We start from the raw sequence: 25,037 nt of genomic DNA, 5'->3' as shown, positions 1-25,037 counted from the left end.
TGTAATGTGGGAAGCCCCAAAACACAACCGCAGAGCAGCAGGCATAAAAACATCAGCTTTTAAACTCACGTCTAGGATTTCCCATTGTGTCTTGCAGAAACACGATGTTAGATTCCCACTGAATGAGATTAAAACAGGAAAGATTATTATTCCTTCTACTGCTGCAACTAAAGCTTAGGTATTCAACAGCAGGGACTTTTGTTACTGCTTGGAAAAGTCAATCTGTTGCAGGATTTCCAGTGCAACTTGTGAAATTGAAGTGGAAAGTAGAGCAACTGTGATTGTCCAGGGCACGTGAGCTATTTTTGCAGCTGCGTGGGACTCTGGGTAGCTTTCCACACTCAAGCAACTAATTCCAGTGTTGAAGGCAACTCTACACTCAAGGATCTTCAAAAGGGAAAGAGAAATCACAATGCCACCTCGGGTTCACGACTGATTCGTAACAGATGCAGGGACCGTAGCCCTTGTGGTTCCGTGTCAAGTCTGGAGACGTTTTGATGAATTCTGAGCAGATGGAGAATAAACACAATCCCTCACCCATGGACATTTACTGCCTATCAAGTAATTGCACTGTACAGGGGCTTAATGGCCAGACCTCCCACCCAAATACTTCATCCACACTCTACAGCAGTAAAGACCCCATCCCATGACCACAAGAGCTGCCACACAGCCACAAAACAAGGGCCATCAAATCTAAGAGTCAGCAGGCTTGGCCAGTGGCCTGGCACAGAGACATCACACTTCATCTGCCTCCACCCCTCCCTCCCACCAGGACAGATTCCCTGAGGCTGAAAGGTTTTGTGATCCTGTAAGAGTGACCCCCACATGCCACACATAGAGCTCCACACACCCATCCTCAACCAGCAGCACATTAATCTAACTTGAGAGACATCTCTATTCGTTGGGGAGCCAAGGTGTCCAAGGATCTATACCTGTCACTGCTAACTTGCAACTCACTCCTGGAGTCCGGATATTTTAGTTAAGCAACTTCTTCCTTGCTAATTTTCTCTGCCCTTCCATACATGTTCTGGCCTATTGCCAGCTGTTTGCCTCATTTCTCTTCAAGAAAAATTAACATGGAAGCAGACTGCTTTTTTCCCCTATCCTCAGAGACAGTATTTTAATATTATCCCCATAAGTCAAAGAAATTTGAATGATTATCTCATTTAAGGATGCTGTTTGTGATGCCTACAGAACTGCATTCTGCTTCGAATAGTATCTGAACAGCTATTCTTTTTTTTTTTTTCCTGGCACTTGGGGTGATCCAAACTCCTGCCTGCTCTTTCAGCCTCATGTTTTATTACTCCATAACCAAGTAGAGAGAAAGTAAACGTCTCTCTGCCCAATTAAATGATTACAATAAATCTTCCACAGCCCACAGGAAATGAGCTGAGTTTGTTAAAGGAAATCGCTAATATTTGTTATCTTACATAATCACTTCAAGGGGATTATTGACTGTTCTCTATACCATACAATCCAGACTAAAATTAAAGACAAATCTCATGTCAAAAAAGCAGTCATCCCACTTAAACAACTCCAAAATTATTTATATGAAGAGGGAGGTAAACATTTAAGTAACCAACACATCACAGCTGTTTTATTCCCCCAAAAAGTGACTTCACTATGAAAGTCTGGGGTCTAACTTGTGCTGCATGTGTGGCACCAAGTACAAGTGGCTTCTGCCCTGTGCAGATGGCTCAAGCTTACTGTTGTCACAAAAGAGCTGCTTGCTCATGTGAACTGCCTCTCCCCATTCCCTGGAGCAAGGAGCAAATCATCAGCTGCTCCATAATAGATGCCTGCAGCATCCCTGACTCACTGTAATTTAAAGGCAATATTAAGAAGAAGATATGGCCATTACACAAGCAAATATGGTTATTTCCACTGCAGGAGGCATTTAATTTCCTGCTGTTGTTGTTCCCTAGACAGGAGGAAAGCATCCACCTGGGGAACTAGACTGCAGCACTGGGCAGTGGTGTCCTCAGAACGTGACTACCACGCAACAGCGCAGCCTACATAGATGGAGCTGGGTCCCACCCACACCCAACTACCACCACCCCCCTTAGGTACAGGACAACAGGGAGACATCTGCCCATCGTGGCTGCAAGGGACACGGGGACGGAGCTCACCGCAGACACTTTGCTGATGACGTCCCTGGCGACGGCCAGGCCCTGCGCGAAGGTGCGGGCGGCCACGAAGGCTCGCGTCACTTGCAGCTTGAGCTTCCGCGGCACGTCCCCGAAGGGCTTCAGCTGCTCCGTGTACTTGCTGACACACTCCAGGTACTCATCCGTGAAGTGGTACTGGGGGTTGACCAGCCGGAACATGCGCTCCAGCAAGCGCGCCCAGAACTCGTTGAGCATCTCCTCCAGGTTGACGTTGCCGCCCACGTAGTAGCGCTTCAGCTCCACAAAGAGGTCCTTGAACAGCTCCGAGTTCTGCATGTACAGCCGGCCGTACGTCCGCACAAACATGTTGTTCAGAGACTTCTCTGCGTTCTCCAGCAGCTCTTTGAAGAACTCTAGGAAAGAGGGAGAGAGGAGATGGTAAAATGGACGCTGGTTGTGTGTTCACACACTCCTACAACCCCTGCTTAACTGGAAGATTAGCACAACGAGACCATCATCAAACTGAAATGGAAAATTAAAGGACCCGCCCAGAAATTTTCCATGTCTATACCCCAAAATTTTTGATTACTCTTCATAAACCAATCACCAAAACTCTCTACAGACTGGAAGACTTTCATGAGTGAACTCTCTCCTGATACAAATATGAATATCATGATTAAGAGTCAGCAAAAAAAGACAAAAAAGTGCAAAAGCTTCTGATGTTTCCATTTAGGCATCTTAAAAGATGTAATTTCAAAGAACAACATATTGGAAAAAAATAAGGTGATTTTGTGAAAGAGATGGTTTGCACAAATTAGTCCTTCTTTCCAGTTCTTGACAATTCATTTTCCAAGAGTATCATAAACCAGCCTCAAAAATGAAAAAAAAAATAGTCTATTTAAAAAACAAATTTAAAACTCTACTACAGGTTCTTTTTCCCATCCTGCAAGTTCATAATCTCTCAGGGCAAGGCCTGACCACTTACCCAATTGGTCCTGATGGCAGAAGGAGCTTCAGATGTCTGAGGCAGCAGCAAGAAAAGCCCCACAAATATACCAGAATTTGCTTAAAATCTAAGGCCTAAACACTTGGCACAATAACAAGATATTTTTCAAATGACAAAGGACAGATGGGGTTTGTGATCTTTCTAATTTTCTAAAAGCAAATCCCCACTTTGGTTCACTCTCTGGGAGCACTGGACAGCCCAGAGTGGCTGCTGCCTTGTCTTGGCAGTACCACATGTGTCTCCAACACTGATAACACGTTGACCTGATGATGATACCACTGCAGAAGCAGTTTAAAGGACACATCCTCCAAGAACGCATCACCACAACCTTGACATATGGGTCTAAGCACAAACTACCCTGCCACAAAGCCTTTGCCTTGGAGATTTGGCATAGACGAGAGAAAGTAAAATAAAAAACAGGGGAGGGGTCCAGTAGGCCAAAAGCATTTGGGCCATTTTGGAAAAAACCTCCCTGCTCCATGGCCTTGGGGGCAGCTAAGGAGAGCAAGGTAGGTGCCACAGGGACAAAGCCTCCCACGCCTGTTTGCTCCAGCCCCGCAGGGAGCACTGGCACCCCGGGCAGCGGGCACAGACGGGTGAGGAAGCAGATTATTTTATGCATGCCACCAGCAATTGAGGATTCTGACCTCTGCTTTTCTGTGACTCATATTCAATAAATATTTTTTAATAAAACATGCCTCTGTGGTTTTCTAAATCCTCAAAGGAGCAATGCTTAGAGCTAGAAGTTGTTATAAGAGTGGGGGGGGAAATATTTTGGCCCAGTGTGAATTTAAACCTTGTTAAAAGACACTAAAAGTATGCTGAAGTTCAGATTTTCGTCTTCAAAGTCCTCCAGTACAAACAAAGCCTAATACAGAAAACATTTTCTGGAAAAACTGAAACATTCCATGAGTTCCTGATGAGCAAAGTCATGGGGTTCAATGCCTGACATGGCTGTATATAATGCAGCCTCTTAGGAGCACAAGAGAAATGATCCAGGGAAGAGGAGATTGATTTCAAACACCCAACACGTCCTCTGTCCAATATCAGCAGGAACCTCCACTTTCGTTCCCATGACTGGCATTTCCTCTCCAGGAAGATTTTTTTCTGTTGAGTTTATACTATAGAGATTAGCTTGGTGTATATTAATTTCTAATTCACTTAATCATTTTGAAGGCTCACTTCCTTCCTTTGCTCAGACCTTTTAGTATCACCAAATAAGCTGTTTATTTAAATACTTCTGTACCAGGCACAAATCCTGCTAGATGCATCAGCAAACTCTTCAAAAATAATTAGGTTTTTTAAATTATACTGATGACAAATCTAACAGATAGCTCCAACCATCAGTCTAAAGAGGCCAAAGCAAAGTTTTAAGCCAAGAACGTTATCTTAAGTAATACATCCATATTACCAAAACCTATTTATTCTTCTGACCAAACTCGTTTTATTGGTTACACTCCAAAGTGGAAGTTAAATAAACTGTATCCAGGTTTTAGAGCTCTTCATCTCTTAGCAATTTTTCATGTGGGCTAGAACCAGGTAAGATTCATTAATTGTCATTAAGAAAATCCTGCAATCTAATTAGCAGCAAATACCTGCACACCTGCAACCTTCCAGTCAGCAGCTTTTCCTTGCCCAAAAGGATGGTAAATAAAGCAAATGAAAACTTCCCACCAAAACCAGGCACTTCCAAAAGCCCCAGGCAGCACTGCTGAAGGAGGCAGCATGCATGCACAGCGCTGTTGTCTCTGGCTCAAGCTTCAACCACCATTTTCATGCACAGAAAACTCCCATTCTCAAATGCCACCTCCCAAAGAAGAAGGGGAGGAGGGCAGAGGAGGCTGTGTCTGCAGCCTGGAGTCAGCATCCACCCCTGCCAGGGCATGCCAGACAGGATGCCCTGGCAACCAGTGCCTGTGGCTTGGCCCCTGGGTGCCACTGCTGGCACCTCGAGGCTCCTGGGGTGGAGGTGGGATTGGATGGAGGGGAGGAGTGATGTTAAGCATGGCATTGGGGATGGAGGTTCCACGCAACACAGCAAGCAGGGATGGACCCAGCAGTGGGATATGCACAGCATCTTCCTTCATGCAACCCACAGCACTCAACCTGGCCAGCAGCAGCCATTGAATTGTATCTATAGATGCATTTTAGTGTAGCTATTGGCACAGTGTAAGTCTGCATCCTCAGTTTCTATCTCCATATCAAGAAATCAGCTTGGGTGCCACAAGGAACATTAATCTTTTCTCTGTGCAAACTATGGGCATAGATGCATGCAAGGAAAATAAAAAACCCTGAAAGTCCTTTTTATGAGTTAAATGCTAATCTGACTAGTAATTCTCTATATCTAATTAGATACTAATTCTCCCCTTCACAGAAATGAGCTGATTAGCAAACACCAACATAACCCAGCATTAACCTTGCCACCACAAGAAGAAAAATGGCAGGTTCCTCTCTTACATCTTGACTGTTTGCTGGGTAAAATAAATGACCACCTTTCATTTGTATTAGAAGTTGACTTGTTCTCAAACAAAGCAAACACACAAAGGCCTCAGCTGCTTATTTTACAGCACTGTAAAAGCACGTTTTACAGCTGCGTTGCAAGCAATCTGTACTCATTAAATTATCACTCTGACAGGCTTCCTGTGAAAAGCTGTCAAATGCAAACATTTTTCACCGATGACAAATCATACTTTGCCAGTGCTCCCTCAGACATTGCTATCTGGAGAGATGGCAGGCTCTCTCTTCCCTCCAGTTATCTTGTTTAAACTCCCTGGACAAGGGCTGGCCCCTCTTGTCGACAAACAGGCACACACATGGTTGGGAAGGGTTTCACAAACTGACCTGCAAGAGCAGCACGTGGCTCCAAGGTCTCCCTGGTTCTCCTGACCAAGAGCAGAGCCTGCAGAGAGGGCTGCCTTACACAGAGAGGATGAACCACAGACAAGGCTTTGGGATAACATGGCACAGCCAGTTCTGGTCCAACCTAACCGAGAAGCAAGGCCACGCTGTACTGCCTTCAACACACCTCAACCAAATCCTGCTGATGCTGATCCAGGCTGAGGGAGCAAGCACTGTGGGACCAGAGCCACAAAACCTTTCTTAATATCAATAATCAATTAAAAAATTTGTCTGTGTTGCAGAATGAATCCTGTGCATGCTACGGGCTTTGATGCTCAAAGGAAGACGACATTTCCAATGCAACTAACTTTAAGAGGCAGAAAAGGCAGTAATCTGCAGTCAGGCAATCTACAACTCTGGGTTCTGTTTATTCTTTTAATATTTTTCAATTTCAGGGTAAAATTTCAATGTCCACCACTTGGTGAAAACCTAGAGATGTCAGGAAATGGTGAGAAAGTCAGGACGTGACATATGTGCCATCTCTGCAACAAAAATCCTGGTGAAAAAAGTCTCTGCTTTTGAATAAACCCTTCTTTAAAAGAGCACATTGAGAAACATAATCATAGTTACTTGGAAATTTCCTTTTTTTTCAGATAATAAGATGTATTACCTCTTTGCAGCTTGAGGGCAGACCAGCCCTGCAGTAACCCAGTGCAGGAGAGCACTGCATCTCCCCAAGGTACTTCCACATGACATCAGATTCCACTGCCAGAATAATTCAAAATAATCTTTCTTCCAAATTGCCGATACATGAGCTAATTGAAGAAACACACTCACTCCACCCACTGCAAGACAGAGTAAATCTCACCTCCAAACAGCACATCTACTTCTTTTGACTTTCAGGCCCAACATATTTTTGATCTTGGATTCACAGGTGTCACCTGAAAATATTCTTGTTTGTTTTGGGTTCTTAAAAGTAAGAAGGGATGTGGTGTTTTCCTATTCCTTGTGCTAACATTTTCAGATATTTCAAGAGTGGGATTTTCATACAAGAGGGCTTTTGCTGAGGAGTTCAGTGCTGCAGAGCACAGTCCTACCTAAATCCAAGGCAGCTCCTGGAAATGAGATGAACATATCAAAGGGGCACATTCCCCTTCACCCACAGACAGGCTTGGCACTTCCTGGCAACAAAGGAAAAAGCAGAAAAAACTGCCTGGACTGAGCTGCCTCCTGCCACCACCTGCCCTGTGTCAACACCCCAGGTGTCCTCAGCCTTCCCAGCCCTGCTGCAGGCAGAGTCCTCAGGGCTGAATCCAGAGCTGACCAATGCAGGAGTGCAAAGGTGGGCTTTCAATTTCTTTATTTTCAGGAGCAAAACACATTTATTTCAGGAAATACTTTCACACAGAGAGGCACAGTGGTCCACAGCACCAGCACCACACTTACTGCTCTTGTAGCCACTGCAGAGTCAAATCATCAGTGACCTAGGGCTCAGCACCTAAAACTCCCACATTTTATAGAACAAAGCAAACCTTAACTACAGTGCAAAAATGGTCAAGTCTCATCCAAGAGTTCAGCAAGGCTGTTAAGCCAATGTGCTTGCTACAAACACCCATATGTTGGCCATGTTCAGGGGGGCTGGTGCCCTTCCAAAAGGACACCAGGGGTGTCTTTCTGCTCCCAAAAGCCACCAGATATGCTGCATTTCCCATGCACCAGATTTCCTTAGCTAAGAGCTGAGTTTTCAATTGGCCTTATTCTGTTTGAGGCTTGCAAATCAACTACACAAACAGATCCCAGGTAGATGTGCAATTACTCAACCACCTTAAAAAACAAATAAAACTAGGTTCAAGCACGCATATGGAACATGCTGAATTTTTACAGGCACAATTAATTAGTTTCAGATAATTTGCCACCAAGCATTTTGAGCATACTCTTAATACATTGTCCAGATTATGATTAATTAAGGACCGTCTGTTTTACCAAAAACTTTTGTTTGTCTGTATAGACAATTATGCTTTCTAGTGTGTACAGGAGAACACTGCCACAAAGAGATTAATTATATTTTCTCCTTAAAAGGTTTACTCATAAAATGTCCACAACAGCAAGATGGATTACCCAACAAATGCTCCTGCCCAAGCCACAGCCCCACAGGCTGTGCCGTGGAAGGGCCAGCACTGGCTCTGACCCTGGGTTTTCCAAAGGTGCAGATGCAAACTCCACCCTGCAGCTGCTCCTACAGTGTAAAGCAAAATTCAATCCAGACAGATAAATGGAATTTGGGAGAAAAGAGACAAATGTTTTACAGCTCTCTTCACCTGGAGGCTGAAGCCATCCAGCCATGCCACCTACTCCAAAGGGAGAAAAGCAATTATTTTTTTCTGAATGTGCTTCATTATTTTTAATATGCCTTCACTTCCTTTATTGCATATAGAGCATTTGTAATTTCCACCAGGGAAAAACAAATCCTAGCTTAACAACCTTTTTCCGGAAGTGTTGAGAAACCGATGAACACATAGTGTTAACACATTTATTGAATATGAACTCAGAAGGGCAGGGCAGATCCACAAGCTGTTTATCTGTCCTGTTTTCAAACATGTGTTAGCACTTATTGACATGGGAAGAACTCTTTCACAGGGCTTGAAGAAGTACAGGCTTAAATCTTGCCAGTATCACAGCAACAGCCACAATATGTGAATGCTGCAGAGCTGGGAGGAACAACATCTCCCTAAACTTTGCTTGATTAGTGAAAGTCAAGACAACAAAAACAACTGAACCACAGTCTCATAGATTATAACAAAAACCCCAAAATTTCTAGAAGTTCTTATTTCTGGAGCACTGTGGGGCTAGCAGGAGTCCAGAAGAGCAGGACAGAAGATAACACACAGCACCACCACAGAAGATAACACTGAGTAGCACCGCCACACTGACACTGAGCTTGTTAGAGATTAAGGAGCAAGGAAGGAGGAGAACAATATGGAGATTGCTGTCTGTGATCCAGTACACAAACAGCAGCACATTGCATCCTGCTGTACGTACCAGTCATCCCATGAACTAGAAAAACAGCGAGAAATGCCCTTGGTCCCTTCTTGGTCCATCCTGCTCTGCCACATCCCATGCAGCAGGATGAGCCCAGACTTTGTAGCCTCCTCATCCCTGGTTTCAGGGACTGTCACTGCTCACACATCCCATTTTTGGTCAGCTATGCTGAGTTCCCCCCCCACCCCCCCATGTTACCTCCTCCCCAAGCAGCAGGTCCATCATTCCCAGCACTTCCATCCCCCTCCTTGCAACAACTCTTCCTCAGTGCACCTCTCTGCAGCTGTTTCTTCTTCCTCCATTGTTTGCTCTTCCCTCTAGTCCTCCCATGCCTAATTTTCACAGCACCCATTCCTCAATCTCTTCAGACACACCTGTGATTTCTCAGGTGCTTCAGCCTTTCCCCACATCCATTTGGTACCAATACACCAAATTCCCAGCCCAAGCCTCACCTGCAAGTGAGCTCCTTCAGGCTGCCTCCCACATTCTCCCAACGCAAAGGAACTTTCTGGGACACTCACTAAGGTATTTCACAGGTACATGCTTTCCCAAGCCTCCTTTCCTACTGCTGTCAGAGCGTGAGGAAGGCCTGCACTACTGAACAGTGGGGATGTCTTTCTTGCTCCCATTACCTCAGTTACCCTCATCTCATTACACTTGCACAGAGAGCTCTTCCAGCTGGGGCTGCCTCTTATTTGTTCAGCCAGCATGTGAGTGGCAGGACACTAAGACATTACAGTACATTAAACACTAATAAAATAGCTCCAGCCCTGCACCAGTGGGCTATCACACCCCCAGGCCAAACCACCACCACCAAAATGGGCATCCAGGGCAGCAGCTACCAGGACTACGCACACAAGCATGGTGGCTCCTTTGTGCAGGAGGGAGGAAGAGAGAGTTAATTTTAAACAGACAAACAATAGCTCATTGACTGGTTGACAGCAATTAGTAACCAGAGAGCACCAGGCACGTTTCCTGTAGCCATGTACAAAGCCTGTTGCCCACATCTTTGCTTTTGGGAAAAAAAGCCAAAAGGATAAAAGCAGTTTACTTGTGACCTTAAGAGCAGAACTGCTTTGACTTGAGATTATATAAGAGTGTGTGATCCCCCCCAAACCCATATACTGTATCCTTTTGTCTCTTGATGAAATCTTTGCTAAGTTACAAGATCTAGTATATTTTTTTTCCTCTCCTAACCAATAGGGCACAAACCCCCTTCACCTCACCCCATGAGATTTCCTACTTCTGCAGTAACTTGAACTTGACCTTAGGATCTTTCCAAGCCTCCCAAAAGAGAGGTCTGGTTCTCACCACTGTCAGAGAAGCACAACCCTTCTCAATGAACAAGACTAAAAATCACGGTGGTGTATGTACCTCCTTAAAAAGCTCCAGATGGAGGGGAGCCAGCTGGACAAAAACAAAGAATAAACAAACTTCCAAGGCACAGACAGGAGACAATTTGTTTCATTGCTGTTGCATTGAGTGGGAAAGCACAAACAAAGAGCCCACAAGTGGGATTTTCTAAAGGAAGCGTGTTGGTGGTTGTTGCTCCCTCCAGTTTCTCCTCAGTCACTCCCTCCCTATCCTCAGTAAACACCAATCCAAAACCAAGTCTAAAGGATTGCCTCTCCACAACAGCTTCTTTGAGGTGAATCTTCCCAACACTTTCTGCCCTGGTTGGTATGAGGTTTGGTGCCATCCATTTCTGGAGAGGGCAGAACAAGGCTGCATCTTCACTTCAATGTGAGTGGGTGCAAAGACCAAACCCTATTATTGTGCCTTAATGATGCCACGGCCATCAGTGCACTCGCCTGAAGGTGGGTGGCAAGAGGAGAGCTCTTCCCACCACACAGGTTTATTCAGAAGCTCAAACTCCATGCAGCTCTGGCACAGCAGAGGTCCACCAGGTCTCTACTCAGTGCTTCAGCTGTGCTAACACACCTGGAGCTGCCTCCTGCAGATATGAACATGCTAGCAGCCAGTATTGACCTCATGGTCCTGGGTGCCACAGACATGGGAAGACCCTGCCAAAGGAGCAGGACGAGGGTCCAGGTCTCTGCTCTCACAGGCAGCTTCCAGTAAAAGAGTTAATGTGAGATGAAGGTCCCCAAAGGGCAGTTATTTTGGTGAGGCAGAGAACCCCCATGGGCTGCCAAATTCTAACTATAGGAGCAGCAGGCTGGGCACCTGTGGGGCTCATCTTTCACTGTTTGCCTCCACACTGCCTGAAGCAGCAGAAAGGAGACCACCAAAAACTTTCTCTTGTCCCTTCTCTGTCCTTCTCAGTTACTAATACATCCCAGCTATGCATCCCACTGCATCAGCCCATCTCCCTGATAACTTGTACCTGTAGATAGCAGCTGGAAGAAAAGGGTTATCTGAACAACAAAAACTAGACTCAGAAATTAATTACAGGTTTTTGCCTCCAGTTTCAGCAGAGTTTGGAAGCTATTTGGCCAAGTTCTCCTGACCAGTCTCTTGGATTCAGCCACATACCAGTTTTTGGAAGAAATTCATGCACCCAGGAGTAACACAGGGCTCACACTTTGGTCAAGGGCCCCTGGGATGCTTCAAAGATACTCATCATGATCACACCTGTGGCTACCCTGCCCAATACAAACATGGAGCCCAAAAGCTCCTTGTACAGCAGAGGGATTGTGTGCACCATGGACCTGGGGACCCCTGGCCAGCTCTTTCTTCCCAGATTTGGTTTCTTTCTACTTACTGTCCCCAAAGGGTTTCCTTTTACACTTCTGTATTTGTTTTATCTTAAATGCTAATGGAAAATCCAGAGAAACTGGATCAGAAATGGAACTCCTGGCATTTAATCACTTCCCAGATGCTGTACAATTTGATACAACCCCTTCTGTCATCTGGGCATTGGGAACACCAAACCCACTGCCAGCCCAGTCCAGAGACAGACCACCTCATACACTTCCCTCCTGTACAATGAGGGTTGCAGAAGTTTGCTGCCTTGCCTAAGTCTGGAGTGCACAAAAGAAAGGGACACAACTTGGTTTAAGTGCAACAGCAAAAGTGCATGTGAAATGCAGGGGCAGGAGAAACAAGGAGCTTGTGGGACTCAGCAGCCCCTCTATTTTTTTTCCCCCAGAAAAGGCTTCAAGTTACATCTTCCAAGAGATTCAGGATGTGTCTTTAAAAAGTGAAAAGTAAGAACATCTTATCTAGGAAGCAACAGAACAGCGGAAACACTGCAGAAGAGTTATGGGCTATGTCCTGTCCTGGCTCCAATTCCTCAAAACAGCTGAGCAGTGTCCCCAAAGCACTGTTGGCTAGCACAGCCCCTAGTGTGGAAAACTTCAGCCTCAAAGGGCAAGAGAGGTGAAAGTTCGCATTTAATACATGGAACTGAGCATTTATGAAGTCTTAATGTCACCATTAATTCTAATAATGTAATTAATCCCCAAGAGAGTGAAGGGGAGGGCACTAAGTTGTGAAGATAAGAAAAGGCACAAGAGATTTCATTTTTTAAAAAAGGAGGGGGTATTTAAATCCCTGACTGCTATAGCTGCTTCTATGTCACCACAGTCAGTTACAGCTTTCCCATGAATGTCATTGTCATGGAGGGAGACACTTACATGGCCAGAAAATTTTACCCATTAATTTCTCAGCAAAGCCCACAAACATATCTGAGATTAACCAGCAAATCTTCACCTCTAAAATCATTTAGCAATGGTGAATCCAACAACAAAGTATTTTTTATTTTAACAAAAAAGCATTTCCCTTGCTGCTGAAAATACATCTCTTACTGCAAGGCTGGCATCAGGCTGGTGGTTTAAATTACAACAGAGAGACCTCCAGGGGCATACGTACCTGTACTGTAAGCAAATATTTAGACAGGATATGTAAGATATAGGACTCCTGAGCTCACAAGTTCTCTGCAAACCAAATATGCACAGGAGGATCTGATGCTGTCACATTATGCATTGGGAGCTGAAATGACTCCTGGTCAGCCCTTTGGGGATGGATAATCAGCAGATTGTTCCATGCTCCCGATTAAAGAGGAGATAATCCATTTCTGTACGGCTTTGGTGTCAGATCAGAGCAATTCTGGCAACAGTTCCAACAGCACAAAGTGCTCCAGCAACAGCTGATGCAAATGCTCCAGAAGCCACAGGGCATCCCAGCCTCCATCCAAAGGATGTGCCGCCACTTGGACTGTCCTTCTGCAGCAGCAACTGCTGCAAAGGTCAAGCACATAACGGAGGCAGGACAGGTCTGCCTCTCCTCCCAGACCTGAATGTCAAGGCTGGGAGATTAGCAGCCAGAGAACCCACAACAAAGATTTCCAAAGGGCTGGAGGACAGGGTTTGCTGTTTGGGCTGCACCCTGGAGGGGCCGATCGCAGCCTGGGGATGTGTCACCCCGCAAGAGAAGTGTCCACTCCACTTGAAGTGAATTTGGTCTCTGTAATAACTCGTCCTGCCTGCTCAGTCACTCTGCTCAGCTGTAGCACAGAGGATTTCATGTTAAACTAAGGAAGGTGTGCAGCTTATTTTTGCCAGTTTTATTTCCATTTGAATGGATTTCACTACAAGTAATAAAGAAGCCCTGAAGAGCTGCAAATAGTAAAATCAGATCTTGAGTCCATGCAGAAGAGCAGCTCTGGAAGGGATTGTGTCCTTTTTCAGTCTCATCCCTAAGGATCAGGACAAATATGCAGGTCTAAATTGCCTCTCCTTCCAGTAGTTTGGGTACATTAGATCAAAAAGTGTGGGATGAATCATGCTGGGCAAGAGGAACTGAACTGTGCAAGACACAACTGACCACAGCTGATCTGATGACCAAGCACCAACACCAAAGAAAGGAAATGCCATCCCACAAGCAGCCAAACATTCAACAGCAGGCTCTGAAGAAAACAAAACACAGCAGTCTAGACCATGGAACTCCGACATTTTTACAGCAGTCTAGGGCATGGAACTCCAACATTTTTATAGAAGAGCTTGAGGTCCTCAATTAGGAGACTCCTCAACCTGCTCCTGCAACCAGGAGGAAGGTGTGCCTTCAGCCTGCAGGTGACTGGGCTGGAGGAAAGAGGCAGTCATGATAAAAAGCCTCCCAAGAGGTAAATGATGGAGGGTGGTAATCAGTTCATCTCTACTTCCACCCCAGGTAAGATTTAAAAAATACCTAAATCAGCTTTGTCTGCAGCAAATGAAGATTTAGTTCTGATATTAACACTCAAAGACAGAGTCATTAGGCTTTGGGACAGGCTGAGGAGGTTGCCAATTCTTCTTCATTAGTTTCAAACGAGGCAGAGACACACCCTCCTTAAGGGACAGGCCAGGCACACTAAACCCAGCTTTCAGGAACAGCTGAACAACACCATCCCCTTCCAGGCTTGCCAGTCAAGGAATTCCCAGGCTAAAGTGAGAGTGAGACCAGCACAGAATATGCTCTGAGGGGCTTACAGAAGAACCACAGAACACAGACAGAATAGCTTGTGCAGGCTCCATTCCAAAGCTCACCTATTTTGAAGCCCTGTGCTTTGACAGGCATCTCAGCTTGGCTAAATGTCCCCCTGCCCTCACACAGGCCCTGCAGCCATGCCTCCCCCCACAAAAGGGCAGATGCACCTCCCAGGATGTCTGCTCCACGTCAGGGATGTTAATGCAGCGACCAGTGCATGCTCTTTGTTTCCAGTGCAGCATTTCAAAAAGCCTCGTCGTTCATTTAAGGTGAAGCAGATGGTGTTCCTCTGGTCTCTTTGAACAGGCTTATCTATGGGCTGGATTTCATTAAGTGTCTTGTTCTGCATTTAATAAGCTTGCAAGTCTAGACACTTTGGTTCTCCCTCTATCACCCCTTTGGTGTACCAGAAGGTAGAGACAACAGAGGTTAAGAGGGAAATATTTAGCCAGCAGATTTAGATGCTATCAAGATGATTGCATAATTCTACTTTGACTCACTGCAATTTTATACCCAGGGATTTTTTCTCTCACCCTAGTGCCAATCCCTTTTGAAAGCAAGAGGCTGCTACCTGCTGTAGTAGTGCAGAGAAGGTTGCTGGGAGGTTCAAGACATAGACTTTGGGATACTCATAGAAAACTCACGTTGAACCAATGACCAAACAAGGGAACAAATGTCCAGAGGAACTGCATGGGGGAACTGTCCTTTACCACAGAGTGTGATGGTGATGTACAAGCAGAACTATGTGAGCAACCCAGTCCACTTGAGTTGTCAGATACTTCCATATGCAGCTAGCTGTCACCTCGCTCCTCCACCCAACAAGGACAACCCAAGCAGCAGCCTGACATCCTGCTCCTCCTCTCCAGATGCCCAGGCAACAGCGGGCTGCAGTGTCTGGGAGCACTGAGGGACCTACAAAGCCCCACAGGAACCAACCAAGAGCTCAGAACCAAACCAAAAATTGCCCTGGAACCTCAGCCAGGTGCTGTGCCCAGTGTCTAGGCATTGACTTCAGCTGTTTGCAGAGGTGCTCTCAAAGGAAAAGCACCACGCTACAAGGTGGGCAGTGTGTGCCAGCTACCTCCAAAGCGAGCTTCTTCCTGCAGCTCCCATGGGCCAGGCATGCCCTATGGAGAGCCAGTCTGACAGGACACATGTGGACCCAAGGGCAATACTGAGACCAGTCATTTGCTTATCTATCAGGAGTCAGCATCACTCCAGTGATGGGAACTCAGCCGAGACTTGTTCATTATGGTTCTGACCCTGCATCACACTTGAACCCTTGGCCTCCACACAAAACCACTGTGTTTATCTGCTGCTCTGCTTAGCCCCAAAGGCTAAAAGTGAGATGGATACAAATCCTGTGGGCTCACGACGTGCTGGGAAAGATCAGCGTTGTTGTGGATCGGGGCTGCAAGACATGCACATTACAATTACGCGCACTGTGGGGATGTACCAACAAAACCAACTGCAATCTTACATTAGAGCAAAATGGCTTTTCAAAAGATTAATCAGAAAGAAAGATCTCTCTCTTTGGGAAACAAGCAGCCATAATCAGCAAATACTTCTCTCTCACAGGATTGCAAAACAAGGCATGCTCTGCCCTCTGAGCCGAGTCATGAACTTTCCCAGCAAAGGGGGAGACAGAGCAGAAAAACTGCACAGAAACAACAGGATGGGGATTTTTCACATTTTTATCCCAAGGAGAGCAAGTTCAAGGTCTCTGCACTTACCATCAAACTTCTTGTATCGGGAACTAAACATGTTTTGTAGGTGATTGCTAAGCTCTGTGACAGCGTTTCTGAAGTCGTGTTTACTCTGCTGACTGTACTTCTCCTCCATTTCTTGAGAGCAGCATGTGTAGCCTTGTGAGCAGACTTTCAAGTGGTCACCTGAAAAGCAGAGAAGAAAATATCCCAAGTTAAAAGGACTCTCTATGCCAGAGAAAAAAGGTCTTATGAGGCAGGGTGTGAAGATTTGCAGCACCTTTACTTCATAGGAGATTCGCCCCGCTGCGAGCGCAAGGCCAAGTACCTCAAAACCTGATTACTTAGAGAAACTTTATAGCAACACATGCAAAATCCTTGTCTTTCTGTGAGAACATTAGAAGTGTCCTCTTACTTATTCAGTTAATAAACAGAATAAACAGGTACTCATTCTGTACAGAACCAGAAAATTGACCTGTATATAGACATATTGTATATGGTAACTTCCATGAATTTTTTGCTGAGTATTTTAAATACTTCCACGGTTCATTCAGTTAATATACAACATCAGTGGCAATGGCCCTTTTGTCCAGATAAGTGCTTTTTTCTTCACCCCTCCCCAGTCCAATTATCAGAGGAGAAGTAGTCTCTCTCAGAGGCATGGTTGTCACTGACACTAAATTATACTTGCTTTATGCAGTGGCTCATGAAAACACTTTGGCTCATGAAAACACTTCATAGTTCCCAGCTCCTAATTCTGCAGTTCTCTGTCATCATCCTGGAGGAAATAGGGGGTTTGTTTTTGGAGACTTCAAACAGATCTTTTTTCCTTAAGATAATTCTTTCCTAAGAGTCATCTGACTTTAAGCTGGCTTGGTCAGAGGGATCATCACCAAGTGTTTCAGTATCTGCAACAGCTCCATTTCAAAATCTCTCAGACAATCTGGACACAGGATCTGGACCCATGTAATTTGCTTTTAGATGCCCTGCAGCAGTGTGGGATGAAGCTGTCCCCTTCCAGCACCACCCATAAAATGCCACTGTCAAGTTCTGTGGGCCAAGGTAAGCCCTTGGCACAGCAGTCCTCAGCTCCAGCCCCCTGACAGGTCCCACAACACAGCACCAAGGCAAAGCAGGTGGGCTGATGCCAAAGTGGTTCAAATTTGGGCAAACTGTGGAAATCCTTGTCAACACAGAATATATGATCAAAACAAGCAGTCAGGATGAGAAACTCATGTTTCCAAGTAAGATGGTATTTTAAAAGACACAGCCAACATGTAAGCTGCTGCCTTCTCTCCCATTTCACACCCTGCTGCCAGACCTTATCCTTCACTCTGAGGAAACAGATGGAGAAGGGAAAGTCCTTCCCTGCCTGCTCCCACCCTGGAAGTCACTAAGGACCTCCAACCACTGTGGAGGTTCAGAGAATCACTGTCAGAGCTGCAAAAGACTTGTCAGTCCCCATGCAGAAAATAACATCTTCCTGACAGGCAGTGCACCACACATTTCAGGAAGAGCCATCCATCCTACCTGCTACAGCATCAAAACTGGGTTTAGAGAAACAACAGCATGTTTTGGACAATTCAAAGCCTGCCCATGGTTAACACAACAGGTTGATGCTCTCCCTGCCTTGTGCAAGATATCTCAACAATGTCTTTTGCCCAGGTAGTGAGCCTTTGTATCACTGTGCATGACTTCCTAGCCCAGAAAGGTTAGTGTCTCTCCTTACAGACACTTCAGGGCCATCTTAAAAAAGCAACACAAATATTTTTATCTCTTTCTATATATATATAGTTCCTAAGAACCTCTCCTCCTAAAATCTATTTCCCTGTTGTGCTACAGGGTTTGTTTGTTTCCTGTGGCATTACAAAGAGACCTTGACCAGCAGATAATTCTGACACAGATAATTTATTGCACAAGACCATCCACTGCTCTTCAGTTATGGAAAGCTCAAAGTCTGCTACGGGAAGCAGCACTTAAGCACAGCTTTTGGAAAACACAGGAAAAAAACACGGAAAAATGTCACTGACTCCTTACAGACATATCTTTTTTTCACAGACTACTTCCTTCTGTCTCAGAGGAGCACCTCCAGCAGCAAATGCACTGCTCCACGGGAGGCAGCTCCAGGTAGCTTCGTAAGTAATTTTAAAAAGAGGAAGGAGTGCACCCAGATTTTCAGATCCTGCCCACTAAATCCATCCTGGAACATGCCTGGGCACTCCACTCTGAGCCCACCTTACCAACAAGCATAAAAATAAGAAAGTGCCCAAGCATCACTACTTTATTTCACCCTGAATCTCTGCTCCAATTCCAACACAGGACTAAGGACTCTGACACAACATTAACCATGAACAGCAGCAAAGCTAATTCAGACCTACTGATAGTGGGATTTCTTTTCCTAGGTACACTTCACAGACACTTCTGAAGTTGTCCACAGATGCCCTGTGATCCCTAATATAGTGGTTTTTAAAATATTTCTGATTTATTTATTATTAAAAATGGCCCAGTGTATTTCACAAATACAGGTATCAGTTTCAAATCTATTTACATTACTGAACTACAGTTACCATCCAGCCTAATGTTACGAAGCAAAGTCATTTCCTCTAATCCCCTTTGTCCCAGATTTGACAGTGCCTCTCCAGGACACACGTGCAGAGCCAAGCAAGAGCACTACTGACAGTAAATCAAGCTTGCACAGATCCCATTTGGTTGATCATTAAGAAATAATGCTCCAAAATGTAACTCAGACATTCAAAAATGAATGACCAAGCAATCTAATTATGGAAGATATTTCTCAGTCATGTCAGCACTATGTGGTCTTGGCTCATGATCAAGAATTAGCTCTGTCTGGAGCTGAAGAGCTCTGGCTACTCAGTGCTAATCATAGGAGGATGCACTCTGCTACCCAGCATTTAAAAAACAGAAAGTTTAGGTCTGTGGGCTGCTTTTCTTGCAGTTTTCTTATGTGGGAGATGCCACTGGAAAGTCACTGGAAGACACTGGGGGCCCCAGTTTTCCCATAGAGAAGTTTGTCCTTAGCATAACCGCATCCCTAAGAATACATCCAAACAACATAGGCACAGTGTGTGAGAAATCTCATGTCTGGCCTTTTAAATCTGATAGCAGAGCTGATCCAGTCAGGATCCATCCACGGGACTCATCCCACACAGACAGACCCTGATGCAAGACATCACCAAACAGCTTTCAAACACCACAGTGCTACAACCAGGGCAATGGAAGGGATGAAGGCTCCATGTAGGCACAGACCAGTTATGCACACACAAATACTGACCTGGAGCCAAGATCAAAGCCAACACCCTTTGTCAAAGTGGTAGTGAATTCCTCTAAGGAAAACGAGTGAAAAATATGTGTATTTAGGTATACTTAGCAGAGATCTAATGTTTATGTACATTATGTAGAGAATGCTCATGGTGTGCTCTCACTGTCAAGGACACATTCAGCAATAATTATTTCCCAAGTTAAAACTCATCAAATAATGCCCATAGAAGGCAACTCTTCATCTACTGTTGAGTGTGAAAACCTCGGCAGCTTTTGTAATTTATCACCATGTGAGCACAGCAAAAACATAACTCTGCCCCAGCCTCCTTTCAAGTTAGGCTTTTTATTGAATTGTTTGGCAGGGTGTGCAATCATCCCATCAGGGGCTGCATGGCAAAAAGAGCGCAAGTAGCAGAGATTGACTCCAAATATCTACTGCATATGCACACCATCACCACAGCTTGACATGGATTTGCAGCAGAGCTTTCTCATGGCCTGTTGCAGCAAGACTTTTCCTTATTTTATGATACATGAGTACAGAGAGACAAATGAGGGACCAAAAATTACAGAAGATACTTGCTCATTGGCTAGTTAAGAGCACACCTCTGGGGATTGGAGGTGGTTGTTTAAAGAAAAATGTGATGGTACATGATGTTACCATCTGTACATCCAAGCAAATGCACTCAAGGTAATCTTGCAAATTTATGATTTAAGGCATTACAGAAACACTGCATTTAGCAAACTCTAGGCACACAGAGTTTCTTCCAAATCAAGTAACTATTTTGCAATGTGTTGAAAAGCAAGTTTTCATCAAATGAATAAGTGAGCAGTACAAACTCAGGTGCTACATGATACTGAAAAGCAGTTCTCTTTACCAAACAATTTTCCAAGACCTTTTCAAAATGCTGTTTTTGGATGTCTAGCATGCCTTCTGAGCCTGCTTCTCAACCAAGTTCATACTTTAAGCACAGCTAACTGCAAAACTAAAGCTAAAGCTTCAGGAGCAGTTTACTGGGAGGTGAGGAGTGGGTATTTCTTTAAAAGGCTCCCCACACAGCCCAGCCCCTCACTGGAGCTCAGTAAACAAGCCAGAAGTGGTTTATGGTCTGAGACGTTACTGCTGGACTTTGTTCCCATGTGAGAAATCAGGCTGGGGTAAGGTTGGGTGGTGGAGGAGCAGGAGGCAAACACTGCTGAAGACCTGAGAGCAGGGCCAGCATTTCAGCCTTGTGCTCTGCCCCTCCCCTCCAGCACACATGGGCCTGTGTCATCTTTAAAGGAGTTTTATGACTTCCTCTGAACCAACTACCAAAGGAATCCCGGACTGTAATGCCGGACCCTAATCCAATTTCACACTAGACTTGCCTTCTAATTATCACAGAATATTAGGCTTCCACCCATCATATATAATTGACATGCTACCGAGGCTTTACAAAACCCCCAACAAAGATGACAAGAAACACTAGCATCACCCCTGAGCACAGCTCCGCTGCTCCAGCCCTGCATTAGCAAGGGGCAAGAAGAAGAAAGAAAAGCATGAGCTTGTGATTGACTCCAGCGGAGTCATTGAGACAGACACAGCTACTGAACTGTCCACTCAATCCAATCACCTTCTATTTACCCCAAATACCAAAAATGTCCAGTTTTCCTGGCTACAAAATGATCTGGGGATGCTCAGCACCTCTGGGAATGGACCATGAACTCCTGTCCATCTTCAACAGCGCTGCTGTAATGCCCACAGATGTTGGCACAGCCACAGCATTATCACTGCTCACGCTGTTGTTAGATACCTGCTAATGCAGAGCACGACCAAAATGCACAGAGTCTTGGCATTTAAATATTTCCAGGTGAAATTACACTAAGCTGTGTGTTTCTCCTTGGTGCGGAGCTTGGGCTCAGTTGCTCCCTCCCGGAGTGGGACCCCTGGTATCAGTGGGTGCTGAGGTGTGGGTGGCTGGTGGCATGCAGGGCACCAGGAGGAAGGAGGTAAGAGTTGGTGCTCTGCTCCAAAGTCCTGTGCTGCTGGGAAGAGAGCCCTGCCATTGGCAGCTGCGTGGGACAAGGAACTCACATGGCTTTTGCTATCAAAGCAAGGGAAGTCAAAGCAGTCCTCCTGTCCATGCCACTTCAGACTTTTGGGTGGCCCTGGCTGGTCCTGGCCCTTTGCTGAGCCCCTGCATCCAGCTTACTCTTCTCCCAAAACTACTCAAGGAAGGGCGAAGGAGCGTGTCCTTACAAGTGGAAAACATTGCTCTGCTGCTTCCCAGATATTTGTGTATTTATTCATATGCTGCCCTTTAATATAGTTGTTTGCAGTTGGTCTTGTGTTTTTGTTTGGGTTTGTTTCTTTCTTTCTTGTTTTCTTTTTCCCTCTTCTCTTCTGTGTAAAGCTGGTCTCAGAATTGCAGCAGGTTCCGCAGTGCCTATTTTTGGATCCTGCAATAGGGAATTAATCTCTCTGGAAGTTAATTAACATGTCTCTTGTGTTCCAATTTATAGATTATATTATTGTTTGTATAAAGCCTGGGATATTTTTTTAAATTTTATTTTAAGTCAAAAACAGGAAATTGTGGCTGAATTCCACGAGCTTTGTTTCTTATTTGAGGAATTAAAAACATCTTTAGGTTTTGGGGTTTTTAAAAAAATTTTTGCTTGGGTCACAGCTGCCAGTTTGCATGCCTTTAGTGCTCTCACTGCTGTGGAGCTCATGGAAATGGCAGCTCTGCTTTGTGTCGTGGTTTTGCTTGCGCAAGCAGGAAAGCTTCACTTCTGTTGAGCCCCTGCACAGCTGATAACATTGGAAAGGGGGGATGGATGTCCAGGGGGTTTGGCCACACAGCCACAGTTCCAGTGCCTTGGGACAGTGCTGCTTGCCTTGAAATGTGCCACCAGTTGGGAGAACAGTGGCTTCCCATGGTAGTGCAGCTCTTGGCTGAGGAGATCTGTCTTACCGGGCGCCTCCACAAAACCATGCATGTCTTACATCCTTCTGGGTTGCTTTTGTAATTTTTAGGGGTATTTTTCCCCATAAAGGATGATTCTCAGAATCACCAGTGTCATCCAATGCCAGATCTGGGACTTGCCAGTGGATGACCAGTCTGTTGGCATAAACAGGTGAGCCTGGGTGCATCTCACAAGAGCCTACTGTGTGGCTCTGAAACGTGGCTTTGTGCATTGACACTGGAATCAGCTGTGTTTGAAAAGGAAAAAGTAACTGGAAAAGTGGTTGCCAGTAGCATTTTCCTGCTTTTTCCCGCCTGCCACATGTGGTGCCACCCAGCACTGGTGTGAGCATCCCTGGAGGTGCTTGGTGGAGGGTCTGGGGCATGTAGAGGGAGATGGGCCAAAAGCAAAGAGAGAAAGTTATTAGAAGGAAAAATATTCCAGTTTAAATGACATTGGTTGTGATGGAATCAGTTTTGGTCAGAGGCTGCTTTTTTTTTTGCAAATAGCCGAAAGCTTTAGTAGGAAAAAAAATACAAACAAGCAAGTTTTTTGGTTCTGTTTTGCCTCCTTACTGGGGAATTTGAGGGGAAAAAAGAGAGGTCTCACAACAAAAGTAACTGTCTCCCAGCCAAATCTCTTCTATTTGCTGTTCCGTGTGCCTGAGGCTTCAGTAAGTCTGTGTATTTGCTGTTCCAAATGGATTCTCTTCCCTGCCACCCATTTTTCCCCCTTTAATTGCATGAAATTATACTTGGTGAGATTTTTTGGATTACCTCAATAAAATCTGTTGACCAATCTCTGTTGAATTTTGAAGTCAGCTGGCTGTAAGCTTTTTCCTGTGACTTTTACCCTTAGGTAAAGGTAAGAGTTACTGACTGCAGGTATTGGGCTTTTTACATGTTCTTTGGTAGCTGGTAGAGGGGCTCAGTCATCCTGGAGGTGGGTTGATTTATTGTCTGTATCCAACCTCCTCACCAGAGAAGTGAGAAAAAAAGAACAGTAATTTTCAGCATACCTTGTCCCTTGTATAACACCACTCAGTACGTGTAGGCAGACATATTATGAGAACTATTTCATGCCTAAAGAATTCAGTGATAATAAAGTGAATTTGCATTTCCTAAGTTCTCACTCGGAGATACCATGGAGGGTTTTTTGGTTTTGTTTTTTTAATTAAGTAACAACTCTTGATTTTCATTGAAGGTTTCTGTCTTAGCTAGAGCCAGGGAGAATCCTCTAGTTAGCCAGAGTTATTTCCTTTTCAGATTTGCTTAAATAATAAGTTTAATTATGTAATATTTTAATATTCTTTTTTCCCCCTTGCCTTATTTGTATATTCAGGTCTTTGTGTGGTTTCTCTCTCTTTTGATGTTTGCAGAAATGTATTATCTTCATCTGTCTGGTTAGTGTTCGGTATGCCACTAATTGACTCAATATCCTGTTTGTTGGAATGAAAGCAGGCTCTATCATGGCATATTTTTCCAGGGTGTAAAACCTTGCAGCATTCGGGCCACCCTGTCGGGTAGGAAATTGTTGGCTGTGCTGTGGAAGCAGTGATGGTATTTTTCCTCAGGTGAGCTGGCTTTTAGCTTCTAATGAATTCTTTAAACCTCACTTAAGGCAAGATCCTGCATCCTTCTTGCTTAGACATCACCTGCAAAGGGCAGAGTCCCCAGTCCAGATGTGCTGTAGAGAGTTTTTGGGCTTGGTTCTTGCGGTCTTCCACCTGCACCTCTCCCATTGCCCCAACCTCAATCTGGCAGCTGGGCAGGAGGGGATCTCAGCTGACCAATGATGCTTCTCTGGGCTGCTGTGGAGAGCAGAGACATATTTTTCTTTGATTTGGGACTGAAGAGCTGGGTTAGAAGTGTAGGAACGGCTCTCCTGGTCTATCTCTGCCCAGGAGAGATATTCCAAAATCACTTTGGTTGACCTCAGCAGACAGCATTTACCCAGACTTGGTCCTTCAGGGACTGCCTCTGTCATCAGGTCCAGGATGAGCTTTGCAGTGGTTATTTGGACCTGGGTGGGTGGATGCAAGAGCCCTCTTTGTGTCCTAAGTTGCTCTTTCCAGTAGAAAATTAAGTTTCTTAATGTGCCTTTGGCTTAATACACACACATGGATATAAATCTCTCTTGTTCTCTGCACTCCCTGACCCTCTTGGCAGTAAATTTGGGAACCCAAAGCTGTCAACAAAGCAAAATGGAAAAATAGAAGCCAGACAGACCTCGGTTGTATACGATATTTTAAGTAACTGTAGGTACGCGCTATGGAAATAATTAGGATTATTTGTTGTGTTGAAGGGAGGTATGTCACTGAGGTATTGTGTGCACTGCCATTCCTGTGCCTGCAAGATGGATTAGCAGCTGAGTTAACAGATGCAGTAAAGCTCAACTGAAAATAGTTCACTGTTGTTAAGCGTAGGTGAAAGGGTTTTGGTTTGGGTATCAAAGAGTGTATTTTGACTGCTTGACAAGTTTGCAAAAAGAAAAAAAATCATTTCACTATTATAAGCTTTCTCTGAGAGTCTGGGGATTTTTTTTTGCCATTAGAGTAATCAGCAAAAAACTGAAATGCACATTGATTAATAACCTAAGTGGAAGTGCAGGGGAAACAAGTGGCTTTAACATTAATAAGGCAAATAAACCATTTATATAAAACGGTTGCTAATTGGGTGGGATGTTAAA

The 25,037-nt window shown here is 44.8% G+C and overlaps 1 protein-coding gene across 1 annotated transcript in view; it reads right to left on the bottom strand.

Annotated features, from left to right (window-relative positions):
* Window positions 1-25,037, bottom strand: part of GPC4 (glypican 4) — a 65,920-nt gene that overhangs the window by 19,335 nt on the left and 21,548 nt on the right. Inside the window, exons 2-3 of the mRNA XM_030272531.4 lie at window positions 16,155-16,313; window positions 2,130-2,521 (exon numbers count right to left, since the gene is read on the bottom strand). Coding sequence (XP_030128391.1) covers window positions 2,130-2,521; window positions 16,155-16,313 — 551 coding nt within the window. The remainder of the gene's footprint in view (window positions 1-2,129; window positions 2,522-16,154; window positions 16,314-25,037) is intronic.

The sequence above is a fragment of the Taeniopygia guttata genome, chromosome 4A (genome assembly GCF_048771995.1).
Source record: "Taeniopygia guttata chromosome 4A, bTaeGut7.mat, whole genome shotgun sequence".
NCBI classification, from domain to species: Eukaryota; Metazoa; Chordata; class Aves; order Passeriformes; family Estrildidae; genus Taeniopygia; species Taeniopygia guttata.
Note: the sequence above shows the minus strand (reverse complement) of the source record. Positions and strands in the feature narration are given on the sequence as shown.